Below are 17,129 nucleotides of genomic sequence, written 5' to 3'. Positions count from 1 at the left end.
GAATGCTTCCCGCGCGGATTGTAGCTGGGGTGACTGTTTGAAATATAACGCAAAATATTTCAGTGTAGTTCTCAAACTTAACGCACCGATAATAAAAAACAAGGTTGTAACATAACCAACTGTGAAAACGTCCAAGGGGGTGAATACTTACTATAGGCACTGTAGGTGTTAAGGTTATGCCAAGCCAGGATCTCACACAGCATTTAATTCAAATCTACACTCTTCCAGTCACTGTTTCCAAATGACTGTGCCTCTTACTCATTAAGGGTAGGCAGATTTAAGTTTGACAAGCTTTAAAAAAAATAATTCTTGTAATTCTTTCAGTGTCCGAATCACTTAACATGGTCCTCCAGAAAGAGGCGTATTGACTCAACCCTGTAAATTGACCATTCCTTCTGTCAGTGATATGATTCCAGGAAAAATGCAGTATAATGTTTTAAAGTTATATTGATGTGGTTGTAAAATTTGCATCTATCTATTTAATTAAAAAAAAAAACATAGAACCACAACATGAAGAGGACCAGTGATGATGTTGGTAATGCTAATAAAAAGGAAGGTAAACTGGATTTTAAAGCCTTGCCGCTCCTTAAAGGCAGTTTCACTCATGGATTTTGGTGCTTGTGCTTTATTATTTATGAAAGTTATAGTAATAGCTACAATATATTGCATATTGACAGCTCACAGCTCTGCAAGCATACTTCAATCCTTCTTTAATCCTTAGCTACTCTCAAACAGAGACTCACAATTGTACTGAATTGCATGATGATTTTGTGATGTCGACTAATGCAATGGAGGCAAAACTGAGACCACCATATTCAATTCACTTGTGACCTTAGTCGAGTAATTCATTTGAATTGTACTGATATGGTTTGACAATATTTATTTCTGAATACACACTTTGTTCTTTTGATGGCTGATCAATTTGCTTACAGACTTTGAGAATTCTAGAGATGGTACCACCTTCCCACTCAGTATAAAGCTGAACAGTATTCTTGACTTTGAGAGACCCATAAAACCCAAAGGACACTGCAGCCTTTTGGAATCTGAATCAAAATTCCTGAACTTTCAAGAACAAAGCAAACTATCCAGCAGTTTAGAAGCAGTGGTGCCAACAGATTCCATAGAACATCGAAAATCTGAAGGACACTTGGAACCCAAAGAACAATCAAGCATTCTAGAGTCTAGAAAATATAATACCCAATCTACAGGTACAGAAACACTCAAATCAATCCACTGTTGGGGATCCTGCCACTGTCCCTTTCTATGCCAATAGAAGCAATGCACAAACTGGAGCTGAAGAAGGATACCCAAATGTTTTTGTTCTATTCTAGCGCATGAAGAGGATAGACGGGCCCAGACTGTATCAAGTTTAGGGGTGGTTTACTCAGGAACCTTTTGGGTGTTTACAGCAATCAGTGGACTTTTAACCCTGCGGCTTGATGGAACAATCTACAGTGTGAACAATAACTTTGCACTGATGCTGTTTGGGTATGAGAAGGCAGAACTGCAGGGGAAGGTAGGAACATCTTCATTTTGTCTAAATCTGAACATGTGTAATTCATCCCTAAAATGTAACACTCAATAATTATAACCTTTAGGTAAAACAACAGTTTTATTCAGACAGTCGCACGTTTGTTTGCTGGATACAAGTATTAATAAAAGCATCATGCACCAGGGGGCGTCTTGTGGTTAATCAAACCTACAGTGGCAGAGATTGTTACTTTTACTTCCAATAAGCTTGTTGACCTGTTTCACCTTACTTGCAGCACCTAGTCATTGTAAACTCCATTTCCTGGTTCGGTATCAATCACCCATCACTGTAACTGCACATTTAGGAGCACTGAAAAAACTCCCAACTATGACCTACTAAACTGCAAGGTTTAAGGACTGTGAATTCATTCTCTGTTGTGATTGTCTGTATAGAATATCACCTTCCTGGTTCCTGATTTCTATGAGAGCCTATGTGATGTGAAGGAGAGTTCTTTCCTGCTACCCCCCTTTGAAGACAATCCGAGCAATCTGATTGTTGAGGGTCGGCGAGCAGAGGAGAGAGATAAACCACAGCATGCTTGTTCCACTCTCCAGCCGCATTACAGTTACCAGGCCTCTGTGGAGACCTCAGGGCTATTATCTTAAAGGCTTGTACAGACCGGAGCTCTCTGAGATTAGGCTATTTTAATGCAGCGGAATAATATCACAACAATGTCATTTTTACTTTAGAACATACTTTAAAAATCACATGGGGAAAGAAAATCTGTGCATTCAAACTTATTTATATAACATGCTTTGCTTCTAAAGTGATGTGTGGGCCTAGTGCTTTTCAGAGTTTTTTTGCTCAGTATTTGTGATGTTATTTTATTTGTGTTTACTTTGCACTTTCAGAATCATTTTGTACTTTCAGAATCATTAATTGGTTTTTTTCCATTTCTTGGAAAACCAGGTTCCTAGTGATTTGGAATTTGGCGCATCACAGTAAAATGATAAAAACTCAATGCTCAGACCCTTCCTTAAACAATTTTGCATCTTTTATTATGCAGCATTGCATTCTGTGAACAAATGGTACTAAGGTAGACATTTGTTCTGTTTCAAATTATTTCTGTGCTCCTTTTTTCATTATGCAGTTTTTTTTTTGCTATAGCTTCTTATATCTTTTCTAGTAGCTTCTGTGTTTCTGTGGTGTTTTAGTTTTTTGTGTGTTTGTTTAACCTGCCATAGATGCCTGTAGTCCTGCTGGTAGCGCTAACACTCTAAATGGAGCCCATGAAATTGTTAATTTCTGCATTCCACCTTCAATAGAGACACCCACTGGTGGGAAAGGTATGTACATGGTTGTTTCAGGTTTTAAAAAAATAAAAAATAAATTATGTAGAATTTTATGACTTTCAGCTTACTGCTTCCTCAAAGCAGGGCTTTTTGTGTCTTGTAAAGCCTCACAGAAGACATGTTTGAGACATACATCCAGAATGTATTCTAAATGTTTGCTGTTAAAAGCTTTACTTGCTTTGCAGACCCCAGCCCATTACTGGCTGGCAATGTGGAATTCATTCAGGAGGAGAAGCAAAGGACATCTGCTGGCAGAAAGGTGAAAATCTTTACTGGAACCAGTACCAGACTGAAGAACGAAGGAAGTATTCCATCAACACTCTCCTCCCCCACAGTGACGTCCACCCCCTTTAGCGGGTACAACTGAAATCATTCACGCAAACAGCATAGCCAATAAACAGTACACTGAAATACATTACTGCTACACATTGAACTTCACACAGCATACCCCAATACAGATATTAATGGTGAGGGGAGCTTAAATAGGGGAAATTTGGGGAATCCACAGGCCCATTTTTTTATTCATAATAAAAACCCCACCTTTCTAGTTACTATTTTTGAATACAGGAAAACCCAATCTTTTCAAAGCTGCTGTTTTTACATCCACAGTGGTGAAAGCACTGCAGAACTGATTGGCCTGGCAGCCCAGGGTGTCCCACAGTGCAGTGATTTTGCTTTGACAGAGAGTGAGGAGGGCACCACCAATGATCTTCTGCAACACCTTCCTTAGTGGAGTCACCTCATGGATCCCATAGAGGCTGTCCACACTCTGCCTTCATGGAACAGAACAAACTGGCTCCATGCAGGAACCCAGAAGGGCATCAGACAGTCAGCGCCGTAACTGTTCTCTGCTGCACCAGATTTGGCTAAAGAGATGCTCCAGAAAAGAGAGAAACTCAGACTGGCTCCACAAGATTGGGCAGACTGGTAACTCCACAACTTAGCTGGAATGGAATCAGCAAAGAAGGAGACACCAAGCCCTCTGCTGGGGTGGGGAGGGGGGGGGGTGCCCAGTTTACCTTAATGGCTCTCCAGGTACCCCCACTCTGGATGAGGTGTGGCCTGGAAGACAACCGACAGTTGATCTCCTGGCTAACAGACGTAGAGAAAACTCCAGCTTTGAAGTTGTCTCTCACAGAAGTAAATTCCCAGTTGTGTCCTATCCTGTTTCCAGTTTAATTTCTCAGGAGTTTAGCAGCTACCTTAATGTGGAAGTGGAGTCCAATGGCAGCATGATCACTCAAGCCATGTAGGATTTGGATCTGAATGGCAGTGTGGAACTGGTTTCTGCAGATCTATCCTCCTGTTCCACCTCTGAGCTCCTCAGGACACCCTCTCCCTACATGGTGGAGTCTGACTTGGAGATGGAGAGTGGTGAGGGAAAGGACCTTCTTCCATACTCTGCGGGGCTGGAGGAGGCAGTCACCACTGCATTGTCTGATCAGGAACATTGGACAGCATCAATGCCTCAGAATAAGGATGGGGTCTTTGAAGGCAGAGAATTGTCTTTGAAGACAGAGGATCCTGCAACATCAACCCCTAAAAAACAACCAGAGGGGCAGCCATTGTCCACAAACCAGTGTGAAATCGAGGATGGGCATTACAGAGGAAACTGCTATCATCGAGATGGGTCTAGACTTAGTTAGCTTCTTCTCTCTCTTTTTTTTGTGTCTAATCTGTCTCACCTTACCCCTTCATGATGATGTAGATATAGTATCTATATGTTAATGCTATGTAATGTCACACTTACATTTTTAAATAGAGATTGGAGAACTTCACATAGACGTCTTTTAACACAGGGCTAAGTTCTGAAATCTGCTACACCATAATGTTTAAATAAATTGTAAAATTTGTGATTGTAAAATACTAGGATAAAGATTTTAACAGAACAAAGTAAAATAGTAATGTTTACCACAGCACAGCAGGAGAGGTAGCAACAATGTTAAGTAGTTGATCTACTGACTTAAGGCTTACCTTTGGTTGAGTGAAGAGTTTAATAAGAAATTGCAGAGTTGACTTAGTTATTGAAAAGCCGCTGTCCTTCCTAGGTTTGCAGTTTGAGATCCGGAAAGTGGAGCTCCCTGAGTAGCAGACCCTGTTTTGCCTCTGGATGTTGAGAGACCACCTTGAGACTCAGAGAGAAGCTGTCTTGAGGATAAAGCTCCTCCTGTCCGGCCTAATCGGCACCTCCGAGTTCCTCCCTGATGTTTCTGGCATCAGCCTGGGGGAGGTGAGTGAGCCTTCCTAGTTCTGACCGTACCTCTCAGCAGGCCCAGATTCACTTTGGACTACAGTAGCTGTTTTCAAGAGAAAGCTGCCTCCTCTCTGACAACACCAGTCGCTAGCATTAGGGTGTTGAATAGGGCCACTCACAGGATATCTAACCCTACTTTCCAGTGTATCACAAGCATTTCAGTCCTTCTGGAAAGTATGCTGCAGCCCTGCTCTGTTCACCCGCAAGCTGGGTACGTCGTTTCTATGTATTACTTAATTACATTTTGATTGAAAAGTTCACTACATGTGGAGCAGAAATGTACAAACTAACTTCATATCTGTGTCAGATTGAAATATGTTTAAGTGTGTATAGTACAGTTTTCATCTTTGTTACAAAACCACAACGAAATGTGTGTGGAAGTACACTTTTGTATGAGTTTAGTAAATGTTTGTCACCAGCCTCAGTTATTGAAGCCTGCCATTGTTTGAGTGCTTTTGCAAGTTTTGTATGAATAATGAGTAGAAATACTAAATAGCTTAATTTGAGTGCTGTGCCGACTGTAGGTGATCCATCAGACGGCTTGGGGTGAAGGGCTGTGGTGTTTCCAGGACCTGGAGGAGTCGCAGGCCTGCCAGGGGGAGTTCAACCAGAAGTACATCACCATCAGCGCTGTCGGCAAAGGAGCATTCGGCTTCGTCTGGAGAGCACAACAAAGAACGGACAGGGAGGAGGTGGAGCACAACTCATAGCATTAGTTACACTGTACATCACATAGTGCAACATATTTCACAGTGCTGCTTACACACTGAATCTTTCTATTGGGTTTTAGTAGGGGTTTTATTTTAACTCTTGATGATTCCCAGGCATATTGCAGGAACCCAGTCCTAGGAGTCACCACTGGGGGTAAAATGAAAAAAAAAAAAAATACTATCCAAATATTTAATTGGGTTCCCCTGTAGTTGCGAGACAACTACCTAGATATTTAGTGAGCAAAGGATAAATCAGTACACCACCCCCAGTCATCCTACATTGCTAAAAAAACTGGCTAGCATTTCTTGCACTACAACAACTGTCAGACAGCTTGCTCATTAAAATATGAAGCCTAATGTAAAAGAGGGGTTATCTATTCAGTGATACCAAGGTATTCAGTGGGCAAGGGGTCTGTAAAGGGGTAAAATGGGCAATAACTGGCCTACACCCAGTCGTTCACAAAATCATTTGTTGCTTCAATACTTTGAGCAGTAATATACATCTCACACCCACAAAGCCTTAACTGCACACAGTAAATTGTGATTTGTCCTTATAAAATGTCCTAAAAAAAGCAGTATAATAAAAAATACAGGTTTGATGAGGCTAAGTCCTGGCAGCCCCTTCTGGATGAACTTCTGACCAGTTACATCTTCAGACAGGTGTGTGACAACGACTGGGTGTTAATTTACAGTGCCAAACTGTAATTTAAATCTGACTTTCACTACTGACTTGAATGTACAGGAAACCAAATCCATTGGCTAGTGAAATAAGTACAACATGGGCAACAGCTATGCAAGTTTACCCACACTGCCCTGTCAATAGGCCATGTCTATCCAGATCTTACCCCCTCTGAGGGATTGCTCTACATTTCTGTTCATGTAGAGCCCTAACAGCCAGCAGATCGATATTACCTTATCCGCCCTGTTGTAGCGCTTGAACAGAATTAAATAGATAATGAAATTCCCATTTGATTTATGATTTTACATCTGGTCACAATTTAGGCTTAATGTCTAAATGTGTAGGATCTGTTGACTCCTTAGATCTACAAGGCTAAAGGACTCTGAAAGTCTAATAGTTTGAATTAACTCAAGATGTTATGATGTATTAAAGAGCACCTATTTCTGTATTGTAGCTAGTGGCGGCTGTAGATTACCTGCGTGCCAAGAATATCCTACACCGAGACATCAAAGACGAGAACATTATATTGAAACCCCTTTTCACATCAAGCTTATAGACTTTGGATCAGCCTTTTCTTGAGCCAAGAAAACTCTTCAACACTTTCTGTGGGACTCTGGAGTACTGCTCTCCTGAGGTTCTCATGGGAAATCCATACGTATAAACACTTTAGCTTTAAATGCGTTACTGCTCTTTTAGGCTGATCAGTTGTTTCATTCAAGTATTAGTCAGCAGAGTTTTATTATGTATCACTTAGATTTCTATTAGAGATATTGAATTTAATTCAACCCACAAGATGTATTAAGGCAATCTTGATATCCAAAGTATATTTTATGAACAATTGTATTGAATAATAGAAGTTTTACTGTGACCTACCCCACTATTGTAATAGCACTACGTGACAAAAACACAGTACTGCTTAATGATTCACATTTATTTTCCTGTATGGCGTTTCATTCACTCAAATTATTTAGCATGTGTTTTTAATGAAGAGCTCATGAACTGCAAAGGTTTTGCATATTTGGTAATGCCAGGGTGTGCCCACAAGTTTGATTTAAATAGCAAAAGTACAGGGAAATATTGCAGATCATAAAGCAACATTGTAATTTGTATTGCATCCTGCCATAAGTATAGACTGTATCACTGCCTGTTTATAGTTACTGTATAGTACTTTCCGAGGCCAAATCTAGAAGCCTTCTAGATACCCTAAACTGTACTCTCATTGTAGTTATGCAGGGCTGTTCAGCCTCTGATTGTAAGTATCCAGTCCTGTTCTGCAGGTATGAGGGTCCTGAGCTGGACATGTGGTCTCTAGGGGTGGCCCTTTAAAAACCATTTCTTGAGGTGGAGGAGATGAGCTGAGCTGAGACCTCCTGCCCAAGTGTCCTCGGGTAAATACAGAGAAGAACTGTGTCTTTCATTTTATATTACCTCCTTCTGGTACTCTTCCTAAAGACTTGAAGCTATTTGAAAAACTTTGCATTGTTTTTTCAGTTTAATTTTTTTTTTTTTAATTGCCAATTATTTTGTAGCTCTTAAAGTAATCATTTTAAAACAAATGTGTTCACTCTAGCAAAATGAACAAGATCACACCAATAATCCATAGGGTCATTCGCAGAAAACCAACAGCAAACCAGCACAACTCTGCTTTTTGTTGAAGAGCTCACACTTTGTGTAGATGATGTCAAGGTCTCTTGTTACTGGCACACTGAGAGATACTACAAAAATTGAAACACTGAAAATGTCAGTAGTGACTGATTAAGTTACTGATTGATGAATCAGTTACTGATTAAGTTAATGATTGAAGATTTTATATAACAAAGCTGCACTAAATAATATGTACCTAACAGCAGCAAACATATGAATGCCTGCCTTTAGTGCAGTTTAATAGAGCCTCTGTCTGTGCCTTTGCTTGACCACCTCTCTTTCTCCCTGCTCTCCAGAGCTGCAAACCCTGCTGTCCTGCCTTCTACACCCTGATCCCCAGGAGAGGATGAGACTGGAGGAGCTGCTGCAGGTGCCCTGGCTGTCATAGCCTATCAACCTTGTTGACTACAGCTGGGAGGAGGTGTATCCTGCCAAGCAAAGTGAGCTGGGGAGAGTGCAGACTGGCTGCCTTCACCTCTGAGGGAAACTAGGACTTTTTGTATCTAAGTGCTTGTGACTCAGGAACATTAACAATATAAAGCTAACTATTTTCAAGAGTGACAGAAATGACTGTATGTATGGAAGACAATGCATTATACATGATATAAAAATATTATTTAGAAGATACTAGAAAGGATTAAACAAGAAAGAGTGTAGCATGTGCATGACTTAACAAGCCCTTTAAACAACAGTATCACTTTTTGGTATGGATAAGGTTCATATGTGTGCAGATCTATAGTTAAATGGCATAAAACTGGATTTACTCATTAAAAAAAGTAAATTATGTTTTGCCATGCGAATTGCTTGGCCATAAACAAAGTGAGTTAACTAACTATTTAATTGTGCAGCATTTCATATGGAAATCCTATCATTTAGAAGATGTATTTTTGTTTTAAAGAAGTACCATATTCTTGTCTATCACATGGTCTTCCTGACTAACGCTGTGCATAGATCAAGAAAGCAGACACCAGTAGGTATCACCCCATTCTCTTGTTACAGATACCCCTCAATGCTGGCGTGTCTGTCCAATGGAGGGGGAGAATGGCTGCTTGAAGGACTTCCCTGACTCCCAGATATGGTATGTATGAGGCTCCCACAGACACCACGGATATTGAAGGAGATGAAGAGGAGGGGTCCCTTGTTGCCCTGGAGACTGAACTTCTTAAATGCCTCCTCAGCCAGGACTAAGTGTTTTCATATGCTGCAGGACAATGAGACTGAATATCTGATAAATAGATCAGGGAGGTATGATGCCTGTCACTACAGTTGACTGTAATTCTCACAGAAGTGATCGGAACATTATGGAGGGATATGAAGTGCACAACCTGGCTCATCTATTGCCTTTGAGGTTACAACTGGTGCTGTAGAAGTCCTTTTAATGGAATGCTTGTCTATCAAAACTGCAGACATTACTTTGAGCCAAATAAGGATTATTCACTAACAGCTTGATTTTTAAAAGGGCAAAATAGTTTTTAAACCTGATCAGTGGATCTAAATCAACAACATTTTAATGTGTTCCTTCCATTAACAGTATGGTAGTCTAAATTTGAAAATTATTGTAGAAATATTTTCAAACATATGATATTTATTTATATTGTATTCCTGTATTCATATTAGCTGCTTTAATGTGTTGAATTTTCATTAATATTTTATTAAAGATTATTAAAGAGTGCTTCATATGTTCTAATCATGCATGATGGAGTTTTTTCTTTCTAGTTTTATTGACGATTCTTGTCTTAAGAAATGTAAATTAGTAAATTATATTAAAATCCAAGTTTCTGCAAATCTGTCAGGCATATCTGTTTATTAATTAATCTCTGGAAAGCTCAGGAAGCCTGTACCTGGAAGTTCAGATAAACCTGTTCATTCCTTGTGTTTATTCTAGTCTCTGTGCAGTTCCTTAGCCAATATCCAGTACTATTTATAAAACTAGTTCCTTTACTTTATAATTAAAACCATGACCATACTAAATGTTAGTTACAGGAACTTATCAATTATTCAAAAGAAACATTTGTATTGCTGACTGCAATCAATGAACAGTTCCCTCTCTCTCTTTTTTTGTTTTGTTTTGTTTTGTTTTGATGCTAAAAATGTACTTGCATCAATTGCACTCCAGCGTGGTATAAGTAAGTGGGTCTGCAGTAAGATACACTAAGATGTGGGTGTGTTAGGAGAATGGTTTATTAACACATAATATGTATAACTGCTTAAAACTAGCCGTTTGTATATCCAGTTTGCACGAATCACGATCACTGTTCGGTATTAACTGAGTACAAATTTAACTATTACCGGGTGGGACAGAAATGAAGGTGGAACCCATTTGCCCGTGTTATGCTTCAAGCAGGATTGTGTTGTCAGGCGTACAGACGGAGCATGCGCAGCCACGGAAAGCAGGTTCGAGAAAATGTTTAAAGTCAATTTTTTAAACAGATAAGCAACGTGTTGGAAAAAAAAAAGTTCAATATGTATGTATGTATGTATGTAGGAAGGGGGGTGGACGCTATAGAATACCACCGGTTCATGTTACATTGTCGCTATTAAACACGTTTTTCATAAATAATACTGTGCAATACCTTGAACAGTGACGGTCCTTGCTTTATTTGTTGTTTGTAATCTATAACTATCTGATATCTGATAATCTCACGTATCAGTTTGCATGCTGAATTTTCTGTTATCATTTCTGTTATCATATACTGCACCAGTATTTGTACAAAAATTTCCGATATAGAGACTAAGCAACAGTACTACAACAACCTCTGTACGTTGCTCGTGATTTACTAGGCTTTAGTACAAAAGGCTTTAGTGGCAGCATTCATCGAAAAATGAGAAGGGAAACACGATTTTCAGATAAGCAGACACGGAGCAGGAGTTTACCCTCACGGTGTTACTGTAGAGCGACCAGAATTATTCCGGGTTTAAAAGGCATGTCATATGCAGACAGGCTAAAAGAATTGAATCTGTTCAGTCTTGAACAAGGAAGACTACGTGGCGACCTAATTCAAGCATTCAAAATTCTAAAAGGTATTGACAGTGTCGACCCAAGGGACTTTTTCAGCCTGAATAAAGAAACAAGGACCAGGGGTCACAAATGGAGTTTAGATAAAGGGGCATTCAGAACAGAAAATAGGAGGCACTTTTTTACACAGAGAATTGTGAGGGTCTGGAATCAACTCCCCAGTAATGTTGTTGAAGCTGACACCCTGGGATCCTTCAAGAAGCTGCTTGATGAGATTCTGGGATCAATAAGCTACTAACAACCAAACGAGCAAGATGGGCCGAATGGCCTCCTCTCGTTTGTAAACTTTCTTATGTTCTTAAGCTAAGGTCACTGTGCCACTTTTAATACCATTGAATTACATGAATGAATTACACATTCTATACATTCCATAATATCTCCATGAAGCAAAAAGCATTATTTATCCATGTTAATTTGATGAAGAAGGTTGTGCTTTATGGGGGTAGGGTGATTCTAGTAATGGTTATCATCATTAGTTTTGTATTGTAGCTAGCACCCAGGCCTGGGTTTCAGAACTGCTGTAGTTTTATTTAGATTTTTTATTTAAGTAACAATTTACACTCCAGAATTTGATATGTGCATCAAAAATGAATGGGATACGAATCTATGGCTTAAAGCAGTTGTAAGCAAACAAAACAATTATAAATGCGACCTGCCATACATTTTTCCATTTGTTATTGATATGAGATGTGCAAATTTGAAAGAAATAACTGTTACCATTTCACACCTCAGCAAAGCATGTTACTGGCTTCAAAATGTATCTGTCACCCAGGGAAGCAGCTGGTAAGTTTGAGTTCAGGATCTTAACTTCAGTTCTAGTTGCTGATAGCCATAGATAATATAAGGCTAGATCAGCCAGAGCATCTTTATATGTGTTAGTGCCAGCTTCATCTAGTGCACATCAGTGTATTGCCTGCAATACAAAAGGAAACTGGGTATATGTTTCCTAGCTTGCACTGGCTCATCCCTTACAAAAGTTTACCACATTAAATTGGCGGGGTCATTTTGAGTTTTTTCTATGGTTATACTTTGCATTTAGCTCACCAGAGTTTACAGTGTTTTTTTTTTTTTTTTTTTTTTTTTAATATGCTTTATCAGGAAGATTATTACCTGTACTTTATGCTGTATATCTTTGTCACAAAAAAGTTTCTGTAAGTTATGTAATCCTTTGTGGTTGAAGCTGCAGAGTACACAACACCTGCTGAGTATCAGCCTACTTCAGTCATTCAAATTGTACTGTAACTTGCATATTTTCCATTTACAGTGGTAATTATATTTTCCATTCACAAAGGTAATTATATGGACATGTGGAAGGGCATGGTGCTCATATAATAATTATGCAAATATTTTGAGTTTAGTCCTTGCCATTTGAAAATAGGATGTGAACTTCCTTTTTGCTACAAAGAGATAATAAAGGACAGTAGACAATGTTCATCTCAAAAAAGGGAATGGTTTCTTCAACCTTTCATTTTCCCTTTATAAAAGGATTATTCATAAATGAATGCCTGAAAATCTGTTCTGGGTGGTGTGATCCCATTATATTAATGTTTGTTTTGAGAATAACTTTTTTAAAACTCAAATGACAAGGGTCTATGAGATGGTAGGTAACACAAATCCAATATTTACAATGGAAGTTGTTTACCTTTAATGTGGTTTTTATTTTTTCCTTATGTATCAAATCCATGTGTGCAGTTTTGCTCATGCCTCCTCTTGCACCACTTTTAAGTGTGAGCCGATCCATTATCACATGACATAATGCTAAACAAAATCTTGAAGTTCTTTTAAAGATTGAATCAGGACCACAATGCAGTATGCTAACACTTTATGAATACATTCATTAACCCCAGGTGCTGAGGTGGGCCTCCCTCTTCAGAATCCAGCAACTATCGTTCTCAGAATCTCGGCACCCCCTGACTTTGAGAAAATGTGGCCAGGAGCCCCAACAAGCCTTGCAACGCCAACTCTGCTCCTCCCTTCGCAACGGACCTCAGCAAGACCTTGCATGCAGCAGGGACAAGGATAGACCTGAGACCCCATCACAGGAGCTTCGAGATAAGCTGAAGCTCCTCAATGGGGGCACCCCATGGAGCTGTGCTCATGAGGAGACTGTCCGCTCGCTAATGGACTTGGGGTTCACTGAGGATCAGGTGATCCAGCTGTGTGAGGGAACCTCTAGCCAGATGCCCCCCCTGAGCACACAGGGCCTGGCCACACTCTCAACCCTCACCACCCTGGGGTTAAACCCCAGCAGCATCCTGCGGATCCTGGAGAAGTGTCCTGAGCTCTCACGCATCAATGGGAATCAGCTCCAGCAACGCATTAACAGCCTGAGGAAGCTGGGTCTGCTAGAAGGTGTGGTGTAATCGCAGTGCATGCATCTCAATGTGCATATTTGAAATGGAAAATGAAAAAATTCTTAGGTACTTTTGTAACAACAAACACAGTTGAAAGTATGTCTAATGCAAAGGTGGGATTTTCTTAATAAAGTGATAAATTGTCGTTTAATCGGAGAGGGAGTACAATTATTTAGCCAGGCTCATTAACCATTCTTTTGGGACTCCCCATCAGATAGCTTCTGTGATTCTATTCAGATCCTCCAAATCCAACCATATCTTTTATTCAAAGAGAAGGTAGCTGCATGGATTATTTTAAATGCTGTTCAGTCTTTTACTATTGAAGGTATTCGCCATCATTCAGAGTGGTTCTGGGTTCTGTTGCTCCAGTGTTGGTATATTGTAATTTGTCTCTATGTCTTTGAACTTGCGATGAGCTTGTCACTGTTGCATAATTTGAACAGAATGAGGATGTTCAGTCCTCCTTTAAAAAAAAAAAAAAAAAGTTAATGTGTTCTTGGTGACCAACAAGCCATCAAAAATCAATAAGTTGTCTACTTGAGTTCCTGACACACATTTATTTATGTATTTTGTTATAAGAGATAAAAAGTGAGTTTTATTAAACCTCCAACTTCGCTTGACAGTGTCTGTCAGTATTCCTTGCTACTGGAATAACCTCAGCCCTGTGTCTCTCCGCAGGCAGCCTGCAGCGGGTAGTTGCTCACTGCCCCCACATCCTCACCCTCACCCCCAAGCGCTTGGGCACGTCAGTGCGCTTCCTGCGAGAGGAGTGCCAGTTCACAGGACAGCAGGTGACAGAGATCCTGCGTAGTGCCCCCGCCACACTGCTGGAGGAGAAGCGCCAACTCCAGAACAAATTCCAGGTAAGAACCCTTTAAACAGGTATTTAATGCATAGTGAAGGCATGGTAAAACAAAGCATTATAAAGAATGGTATTGTAAAGCATAGTGAAAGCGTATTAAAAAAACATGACAAGCCAATGTAAATTGTTGTAAATGCATAGTATAAGCAGGGGGAAACGGCAAAATGTGCTTTTGTAAATGTTTAGTGCTAGAAGGTGGAATGTTTTTACTGTAAAGTCATTACTTCCAATTTCGGCATGCTGCAACGTTTGAAGTTGTTCAATTTCTCGTTTAACGCAGTAATTGCAGGGAGAAACAGTGTGACAAGTGTTGCTGGTGAAATTAGTTTGGTTGCGCGACAATAATACAATAATTTCAAAACAATGGGGTTTGCTGAGCACAAGGTGAAGTTAACAGTTTACTGTGTATGTAAATGTTTTCATCATACCGAGACCCGTGATCACCTTACTTGCACACCTGTGGCTGGAGCCTTAATTAATCGTTTAAACATGTATTGAATTGACAGCTCCAGCCACATTCCCACATGTGTTTGCTGGGAGGATTTGAATTGCCTCCCTGTCACCCACTATTGCCCCCCCCCCCACACACACACACATACACAAACCCCGTGCAACAATACATACAAATATAAAATAACATGAAATATGCACAGGGGCAGGGAGTAGCCTGTCACTGAGCTATCTAATGCAATAGATATATACATATGCTTATTAATACACTGCCCTCCAGTAAGTACTGGGAAAATATTGTGTCCTATTACTGTGGTAGGAATTGTTGGAAGGTAGCATGTGTGTTCATGGTGACACAGTGGGTGTACGCACTACCCTGGGAGATTCAATTTATGCACTTTCTCCAGAATTTAAGACCAATTTACAGGGACCAGGGACCAACAATATGGATGGTCGAGTGGACTGAGGTACATTGCTTTTGGTGGTTTTAGAATTTCATTTAATAAGACAAAATGTGTATTTCTACAACAGGGATAATTTTATAAACATAATATTGCCATTTTTCAATAGTATATCAACCAAACCTGTTATTTGCTGTTTGTTGCACCACAAAATCAAAAGGCACACCTCTACAGTTCCTTCGGTCAAACCCTATACAAACAAACCTAATTTGAGTCATTCTTCCAAGTCGGTTCATGACATCCCTATTTTTTCTAAATGAGGTTCCCACTATCCCGTCTACCCCCTGCAGTATGCCTATTTCCGGATGGGGATCCAGCACACAGACATGGTGAAGTCAGGGCTCTTCAGGGTCCCCCTGGAGGAGATCCGCTCAAGGCACGTTTTCCTGGAGAGGCTGGGGGTGTACGAGACTCCCGACAAAAAGGGGCAAACCCGCATCATCAACCCCAAGCTGAAGGACTTCCTGGGGACCTCACAGGACTTCCTGACCAAGGTGGCCAGGGCTTCGCTTGACGAGTTTGAGGTCTTCAGGAAGCTCCTGGCCCGCGAGCAAGACGAGGAGAAGGAGGGGCAGGAGGAGGAGGACTCTGACAGTGAAGAAGATGAAGCAGAGATGGGATATGAGAGTGAGGAGAGTGAGCAAACTGAGTACACTAGGAGAAAAAAGTAACCCCCCTTCCTCCCCCTGCTTGCAGGGACTGCTACTGGCAAATTGACTAGTTTCTGTGTAATTATTACTTTTTTCAAACTGTTTTGTGCCTGCATTGAAATAGCCATGATGCTATAAAGGTATTGTGGTATTCTAAAAAGTCAATAACACGTAAACCTAATAAAGGATTTGATAACATTACACCAGTTACTAAATTTAACTTGTTTGTCGTTTTTTATTGTTTTTTGTTTAGAAGAGCAATGCCAAATATATTTACAGGATCTAAAGTTCAAATGATATATTAAAATAGACATTCCGTCAATTCCAACAAAATATTATTTTATATATAGTATTTGTTCTTTGTCAAATTGCTTCTTTTGTCATAAGTTTCAACAACTATCCACAAATGGGCAAGTTATGTTTAAATTCCTATAACATATATAAACTACAGAATAATTTCTTCAGTCAGTTAACCTACTGTGAGGTTTGAAGCTCCTTCAGGCTGTGGTTCCTTTAATCCTACATTCAGTTTGTTTTATCAGAGATTGTAAAAAAAAAAAAAAAAAAAAAAAAGGGGGGTCTGCAGTGCTATAGTTTTTGTTCACCAGGACAAAGAGCTTCAGAGCGAAAAAGACCATTATCAACAGCAAGCCAGTTCAAGGATATAATATTACATTACCATGAGGCAGGAAAACGTTTTAAAACCTTGGTTATAACCCTTGAGTAAAAGTCACAAGTGGGATAATGTTTAAAGAGGGGCAGACCCCTTGTCATCAAAGTACCCAAAATAAATGCAACTGCGTTCAGCTTCTAAAAGGACTGCTATGAAGATACACACTAGTGAAAGAGTGCATAGTCAGGTAATGAAAATATTCTGCTTTACCTGCTTAACAGCAAGCGATAAGAAGCGCAATATCACAGAGAGTATGTGCTATTTGTTTTAAATAGGATGAGTGGAAAGTGATGCATGGATATCATAACCTGTTCCAACAACACCTGATGTGTGTACAGGGTCCCCTGGGATTATAATACCAAAGAACGTCCTTGGCAAGTTTCATTAGAATGACATGAGCAGTTCTCTAGCCGTATGCAACATTGTAAATTGACATAGTGAAAGACAGTTGGACAGGCAGACAAACATCCTCTGTACTCCTCGAAAAGATGATATATTATATAATTCTTGCTTAAGAAGGGCCAGTTTTATGACATGATTTCCATGGTGACCG

At 39.9% G+C, this 17,129-nt stretch overlaps 1 protein-coding gene and 1 pseudogene across 2 annotated transcripts; both read left to right on the top strand.

The window, feature by feature from the left end:
* The first annotated feature begins 510 nt into the window (after positions 1-510).
* LOC121326579 lies at positions 511-8,591 on the top strand (annotated as a pseudogene).
* A 575-nt stretch (positions 8,592-9,166) lies between these two features.
* Positions 9,167-16,132, top strand: mterf4 (mitochondrial transcription termination factor 4). Of its 2 annotated transcripts, none has more exons than XM_041269670.1 (4): positions 9,167-9,188; positions 12,974-13,478; positions 14,159-14,343; positions 15,544-16,132. In XM_041269670.1, exons 1-4 carry the CDS (start codon positions 9,186-9,188, stop codon positions 15,922-15,924), a joined length of 1,074 nt encoding a protein of 357 aa, XP_041125604.1. In that variant the 5' UTR covers positions 9,167-9,185; the 3' UTR covers positions 15,925-16,132. The 2 variants fall into 2 exon arrangements, with proteins under 2 accessions (XP_041125604.1, XP_041125603.1); XM_041269669.1 differs by lacking the exon at positions 9,167-9,188 and adding an exon at positions 10,415-10,504.
* Positions 16,133-17,129: the final 997 nt, after the last annotated feature.

This window comes from Polyodon spathula, chromosome 14 (genome assembly GCF_017654505.1).
Source record: "Polyodon spathula isolate WHYD16114869_AA chromosome 14, ASM1765450v1, whole genome shotgun sequence".
Taxonomy (NCBI): domain Eukaryota; kingdom Metazoa; phylum Chordata; class Actinopteri; order Acipenseriformes; family Polyodontidae; genus Polyodon; species Polyodon spathula.
The sequence above is the reverse complement of the archived record's forward strand: the minus strand, read 5'-3'. Positions and strand labels throughout refer to the sequence as shown.